The 7,520-nt window shown below is 43.9% G+C and overlaps 1 protein-coding gene across 1 annotated transcript; it reads left to right on the top strand.

Annotated features, from left to right (window-relative positions):
• The first annotated feature begins 1,640 nt into the window (after positions 1–1,640).
• Positions 1,641–6,493, top strand: SYPL1 (synaptophysin like 1). The gene is given in 5 exon segments (XM_062638279.1): positions 1,641–1,742; positions 2,458–2,580; positions 3,311–3,516; positions 4,228–4,417; positions 5,269–6,493. Coding segments are annotated over 5 exon segments (720 nt in total). The 5' UTR covers positions 1,641–1,673; the 3' UTR covers positions 5,401–6,493.
• The last annotated feature ends 1,027 nt before the right edge of the window (positions 6,494–7,520 follow it).

Genomic DNA, 7,520 nt, shown 5'->3' with positions numbered 1-7,520 from the left:
TTACTGTTCTCCCCTTGCAATATCAGTTAATGATGCATCACAGAACCACAGAATAGCAGAATGGTTTGGGCTGGAAGGGACCTTAAAGCTCATCTAGTTCCACACTTGGGAGGGAGGGCATGGAGCCATAGTCTCTCCTTGTAACTAGGTTATTGTATGCCCTTTGCTTACAGGCATCAAATCTTCAGCATGGGTTTTAGCACTTTGGTATCACTGAAGATCAACATAACAGCAACACGGCACAATCACCAGAATTGCCTAAAGCTTAAAAATATCAAACGTAGCTAATGTAATTTCAGTGAGCTTCCATTGCACATGAACTGTCAAGAGCCTCTGCCCTGCTTGCTAATAAAATCACCAAGCCCACAGCCAAAGTGTGGTGCAGATGATCCTCCGAAGCGGGCTGCCCTCTGCCTGCTACCTGCCATCCATCCTGCAAGGCTGGACCACAACGACACGCAGCCCTGACACCAGAGCATCAATGGCCTTTGCCACAGCAGCACCTTCTAGCTTCAGCCAGTCACTGCCCCTTCGGCCTCTTAGTGATAGAGGGATGGAAGGAAGGAACTCCTCAAACTGGCCAAAGTCTTTCCTTACTGTGACAGCTCCTGTGCTGTATTTCATGAATTCCATGAGAGCAGCATGCACGCCACACAGATGGGATGGGATGGGATGGGATGGGATGGGATGGGATGGGATGGGATGGGATGGGATGGGATGGGATGGGATGGGATGGGATGGGCTGAGATGAGCTGGGCTGGGCTGGGCTGAGTTGGGCTGGGCTGGGCTGGGCTGGGCTGGGCTGAGCTGGGCTGGGCTGGGCTGAGCTGGGCTGGGCTGAGTTGAGCTGGGCTGAGCTGAGCTGGGCTGGGCTGGGCTGAGTTGGGCTGGGCTGAGTTGGGCTGGGCTGAGCTGGGCTGGGCTGAGCTGAGCTGGGCTGAGCTGGGCTGAGCTGGGCTGGGCTGAGCTGAGCTGGGCTGGGCTGGGCTGGGCTGGGCTGAGCTGGGCTGAGCTGAGCTGGGCTGGGCTGGGCTGAGCTGGGCTGGGCTGAGTTGGGCTGGGCTGGGCTGAGTTGGGCTGGGCTGAGTTGGGCTGGGCTGAGCTGGGCTGGGCTGAGCTGAGCTGGGCTGGGCTGGGCTGAGTTGGGCTGGGCTGAGTTGGGCTGGGCTGAGCTGGGCTGGGCTGGGCTGAGCTGGGCTGAGCTGGGCTGGGCTGGGCTGGGCTGGGCTGAGCTGGGCTGGGCTGAGCTGGGCTGAGCTGGGCTGGGCTGAGCTGAGCTGGGCTGGGCTGGGCTGAGCTGGGCTGGGCTGGGCTGGGCTGGGCTGGGCTGAGCTGGGCTGAGCTGGGCTGGGCTGGGCTGGGCTGAGCTGGGCTGAGCTGGGCTGAGCTGGGCTGGGCTGGGCTGAGCTGAGCTGGGCTGGGCTGGGCTGGGCTGGGCTGAGCTGGGCTCTGCTGCCCTCCCGCCGGGACCCGCCTCCCCCGGCCTTCACCTGGTGGGGCTGAGGAGCGCAGTGTGAGGTAGCGGCGTGGAGCCAGTCTCTCGTGAGGTAACGGGTGTGCCAGGGCGGAGCCCCGGGGATGGCCTATAGCGGGGTGCCTGCGCGGGGCCAGGCTGTGTGCGGTGGTCCTGGGTTCAGACCCAGTCGCTGCCGGTTGCTCTGGTATGGCCCAGAATGGCCGGTGCGAGGCTGGACTTTGGCTTGCTCTTGAAGCCCCTGCGCTTCATTAAGGTCCTCCAGTGGGTGAGTGGGGTTGGGGAATGTGTAAGGGGAAGCCCCCCCCTTCTCAGAGGGCTGGTTCTTCTCCTTCCCCAGGCCTGGCTTTGCTCCTGTGTCTTAGCTGAGTAGGTCTGAGGAGGTGTGTGCCTCCTGGTGGTGGTGGTGGTGGTGGTGGTGGTGGTGGATGCTCAACGTGAGGCTGCTGTTCAGCCAAGCATGCTGGCTGGGAGGGAAGAAAACAGTTCTCCAGGTAGATAAAATCTATATGCTAATTACGAGTTTGTCACAGTAATTTGTGCTGCTGTGTGATGTGTGTTCTGGTTGCTGGGGGTTTTGGGTATTGCTAGTAGGTAAAGGTAAAAGAATAGCTACTTAGTCATGCTGGTGTGCAGTATCCTGAGTGTGTACTTTCTAGCTGCCCTAATCTACAGCTGTGGATGTCTGGGACTCCTAAAAATACTTCCCTTACCAACTGTGTAGTGTGCTGACTCTTCTCTTCAAGGAAATTTGCTGTAGAGTTAAGAAAAATAAACAAGAAACTCTTAAATGTGCTTTTTTTCTTAGTTGAGCTTCTAGAATCCAAAATGTTTGCATTATCTCTTGACATCACTTCATACTTGAGGTTTCCAGACTTTCTTCCCATTTCTTGATTTCATTATTCATTTCAGCTAAACGTTGGGTTTATTTCCTTGGAGATCCAGTGGTGTGCATTAATGTGTCTCTGTATCAATTCCTATAGATTTTTGACGTCTTTGCTTTTGCCACATGTGGAGGCTTTCAAGGTGGAACTACTCTTCTAGTTTCCTGCCATGGCATGGTAAACAAAACAGTTACAGCCGCTTTTGCTTATCCTTTCAGGTAAGTATTAGCTCTTCAGTTGCCACTTATATGCTAATTATCAATTTTTCACTTCTTTCCCGTCTTTTGTCAGTGTCCTATAGAAGTAGATAGAAATAACAATAGGCTGTTTCACTCTACATTAAGCTCTATTCTACTGGTGTGTGAATGCAAAAGAAGGTCAACTAGTAAGAAAAACTACAATTAATTTTAACAGCCTTTTCTTCATCAATTTGTAGCTGCTTTGGAGGCCCAGATTAGATTAGATTCAGAAGTACAGATTTTGGTCACAAAACCAAGCACCATAATAATACTTGGAGGGGAAAGTAGGAATGTGAAATGGTTCTGTGCTAGTCACTGCTAGTCACACAGGTTTGTTGAACTTCGTGTTTGTATGGTCTTGAAGCTGTAATGCAACCCAGTCTCTTTTACGTCCTGCTCCACTTCTTTAACTGCCAGTCTCTAAAATAATGTTATGTCTCCTTCCACATCAGGATTTCTTTCTTCAGTTACTCTAAAGAGTAGATTCATCCCTAAAAGTTGCCATTGCATATCCCAGTGTAGGATGGGGAACAGTCATTGGATATCTTGGCAAGCCTTTGTGCTGTATAATTGGTGTATTATGCAAACATAAATTTTGTTTTAAAGAGAACTTGCACAATCAGAATGCTGAAGCACTGTTACTGTGAATCATGTCTGTGTAGTTTCCACTGTATAGCAAACACTAATTACATGAAGGATATAATCTTTGCAAGTTGTATACTGTTGTATTTAGTGCACCAGACCCAAATTTCTGTGGTGGTACTTGGACTGATGTTTATCTTGAAGGCAACTTCTCATCTTCTGCACAGTTCTTCATTACTACACTTGCAGTGTTGGTATTCCTCTACAGCATTGCAGCTCTTGTGGTATATATTAGATATAAGCATGTGTAAGACCAAAAGGGGAGGTTTCCACTAACTGGAAGTAGCACTAAAATATTTTAATGCTTGCCTGTGAAACTACAAGGAGATCAAAAATACTCCTGATACAAGAATACCTGAATAACTTGTGAATATTCAGTAGTTCCAGAAGTTAGGTGGGTCATGAGCAGAGTATCTCAGACCAGTTACTACAGCAGTCAAGCAGAAAAGGGGATCCAAAGATCTTGAACATTAGTGGTATTGTACCTTATGCAGTTATTGAAGCAGAGTAGAATGAAGTTCCACCTTCTCAAGTGAACAGTGTCTTCACCACAACTTTTATTTTGTTTCATGTATTCAAATATACAATTGTTCCATAGCTGGAACCTCTCTTAGTGTCCGAGAATATTCCCTGTGCAGAGCACCTGCTGTGTGGATGCTGCTGGCAGAGGGAAATAGTCATCTTGTGAATTTTGGTCACTTATGTGGACTTAAAATTTTTTAGCATAAATGCTACACATCTGATTTTAGAAATTATTTTTTTACAAAGGTTAAAATTGCCTATGCTTGATAGATGCAGAGGCATACAGTTTTGTAGCTGATCAGTACAGAATATAACTTGTGTTGTAATTACAGCACTGTTAATAGCTAAATGATCATTCGCACTGATGCAGTTATTTTGGTGATTTAATTGATGCTGTCTCTGCCTTGGTCTCTTATGTGTATTCATGGATATTTTTTAAGTTACTAATGAGTACTTCTCTTTTGTAGGACTTGGTTATCGCTGTCATAACAGCCTTTTTGTGGCTAGTCAGTACTTTTACTTGGGCAAAGATGCTTGCTGACATCAAAATGTACGCAGGGGCCAGCATTATTCTAGGAATTGAATCTTGCAAAACACCAGGAACAACTTGTCATTTTGCTGCTGTGACCAGCATGGGAGCTCTGAATATGTCTGTGGTATATATGCCTTCTGCCACATGGGTACAATAAATGTGTTAGAAAAAAGCCAGTGGCACCTGAGAGCCCTGTTCTATTATTGCATGCGTTGCTTTGTGTGAAAATTGCTTTAGGTGTTATCAGTCATTCAGGCTCTTTAAAACTGGTAAAATACCTATTTTTTTCTTTAGAAGGAAACTCGTTTCTCTTAATTTCTTTGAGGAAATAACTTGTAGGATTTGCCTCTAGAGCTGTTAAATGTGTCTGGAAATGCTGTGTCTGAGTATAATTTTTTCTGTAGCCAAAAGCACCTTAAAATATGATACTGCACCATACAAATGGTGGCTTGGCTGATGCAAATAAAGAGGAAACACTATGCCTCCTGTTCTGTCTTTTGGTGCTGAACCTAGGTTTTTCATCAACTGAGCATTTTTACATATTAAGTAGAGGTTCTTTGTAATATAAAGATATAAAGCTCATGTTCATAGAAAGAACTCTTCACAGGTCTTCACAGTAGGGCAAATGAGATTTATTGTATGATCTTCTGAGTGAACCCTGCTTTTCAAGACTCTGGCTGTTATTCATTGGCTCAGTAATAATTAATTGTGTGTTCCGGAGGCTATGAGTGACTGGAAAGAATTTATCTAATTCCATGAAAAGGATAAAGTAAATAGAAATATCTGATTTCTAAAAGAGTCTGTTAAAGTAGCTTGTAATACTCTAAAGCATGAGGAAATACCCATGTCAAAGAGCCGCCAAAGATAGCGGTTGTTTCTGGCTTGTCTTGAAGCTATATTCTAGGGTTTTGTTGTTTTGGGGTTTTTTGTTTGTTTTTTTATTAAAAATCTTATCACCTTTTTTCTAACCTACAGGTATTTGGCTTGATTAATATGATTTTAAGGGAAGGAAATATTTGATTTCTATACAAGGACACCAACCTGCACAACCAGCCAAACAGAATTTCTCTAAGTCCAGCAATACATCATATTCAAAGAGGAGCATAGAAACAAGGTGATACTTTGAAGTGCTTCCAGATTTACATCACACTGCCAAGAGCATGGAGCCATTAGGATTTATGTCAAGAATAACTAATGATATTTTGTAAAAACTTGTTTTGTATTATGGCTTGACATAAGGTCTGAGATACTCCAATTGAAGTGTTATCTTGAAATGTATTATACCTTTCAAAGTTGTGCAGCCTTTTATTGCAGTTTTTGAAGAGAAAAAAAAAATGAGGTTATCTGGATGCTGGCCCTTTCAGATTCTTAAATTAGCCATGTAGGAGGGACGGGTGAGATGCAAGTGCATTTGGGTTATTAATGCAACTTCTTTAGTTCTAACAAGCCTTAGCTGAAAAATGAAATGTAATTGCAACTAGGGCATGTGAAAATGCAGTTCAAGTTCTTCCTATTGCTGATATATCAAAAGCTGTCCGAGTAGAACTTGTAGCTCTGTCAGAGTTGTAACCACCACATGTAGTTTTCCAGATATTCCATTCAGATTACTGTGTCTAATCTGACAGAACTATCTGTAAGAACATTACTTCTGTGTTTAATATGTCATTACTATTTAATGGCTCAGGACAATCTGAACAAGAAATCTTAGAGTTTCACTATAAAATTGTTAAAGAGTGCATATATGTGTGCAATAGATAACTTAGACTCTTACTGATACTGTAGAAATCAAAGCTAATATATTCCAACTAGTAGTGGCTGGGCTCTGAATTCTTTTTGAGGTGTATGAGCAATGCTTGTGTGTGAAAGGACATAACTGGAGATATATGAATATGACCAAGTTGTCAGTGATATTATTCAGCTTATTCCCTGGGAGCAATATTTGGTACTTCTCATGTGGACTTCTTTATTATGATATATGACCCTGTGAATTGCCCAGAAAAAAATGTGTGTTTTGACAAATCTAATAAATGAGCTGTTCAGTTTCTTGGTTTGTTTAGACTGTTTGTGATTAAAATAGACATAGTGTGTGTGTGTGCGTAATGCAAATCCTAATTGTCTTGTGTCCCCAAGCTACTGATTGCCTGATAGTAACCTTCCAGTCCAAAGACTGTCAGAAAATAAGTATGACTTGCTGAAAGAATATGCCTTGTGTCCTTACTGCTGTATCAGTGACGTAAATGTATTGGCTTTGTAGTTTCTTAGCTACTGGCAACCTTGCTAGCTGAAGGAGTTATCTGTGCTGCAGAAGGGCTTTTTACACAGATACCTTGGGGTTGTTGTAGACAGGACAATCTCTCATTCCTGCAGAATAAAGCTGCTTGGTGCTGCCCAGCACTTCTTTCTGTCAGCCCAAAGTGGGGGCTTTTAGTACTTATAACTATCTAAAATTTCATTTGAATCTCTAAGAAGTGCAATGTTCAGTTGTCCTTTCCTAAAACTCTGTTCTTTCTTCTGCATTCCTGGATAAGGGATTTGAAAGCAATGAGCTTCTGTTCTTTGTGTTACTGTCTCAACAAGACAGACTTGTGGTTATTCAAGTACCACATGTTATCCCACCTTAAAGGCTTCTTGAGGGAAGATAAGAGAAAAGCAGTGTACTCTGTTCCTACTCTTGCCTGAAAAGTATGGCACTCAAAATCATAATATGGACTTTCTTGGGATCTTTCCTCTGTCCTGGGCCTTCTGCAACCCAAGAGGCAATTCTTAATGGAAGACTGGGTCATAGGATTTAGGAAGAACAATATCATTCTTGTTTTCACAAGCAAGGTATGAAACTAGGTACTTCTATTATGGGTTTATTTGGAGAATCTTTTTGATAGCAAAGCTGGGCTAAGAGCTAAAGGGCTGCTGAAACTGCCAAATGGTTTTGACAGTGAAGTGGGGTTTTTCTTTAGCTTTGCACTCAAAGGACTTTGAGTAGATCAGTGATTGACCCTGCTTTCTCCACATCCTTGCTTGTGTAGATGTTACATGCAAGCAGGCCAGGGCATGTGCATTCTTCTGGTAGTCCCATGCTGTTTGAACTTCCTTTACCATCAGAATACTGATTATGGCTGAGTAGTCTTCAGTCATTTCAGTGGTCTGAATTGGGTCTTGAAGCTTCACTGGAAATATCAGTGATTAAAAAAATGAGTGTAATCTCTGCTACCAGCCCAGCAGAATTGAAT

The sequence above is a fragment of the Pezoporus occidentalis genome, unplaced genomic scaffold (genome assembly GCF_034315485.1).
Source record: "Pezoporus occidentalis ecotype Australia unplaced genomic scaffold, CSIRO_AGI_Poc_V1 ctg56, whole genome shotgun sequence".
Taxonomy (NCBI): Eukaryota; Metazoa; Chordata; class Aves; order Psittaciformes; family Psittacidae; genus Pezoporus; species Pezoporus occidentalis.
The sequence above is the reverse complement of the archived record's forward strand: the minus strand, read 5'-3'. Positions and strand labels throughout refer to the sequence as shown.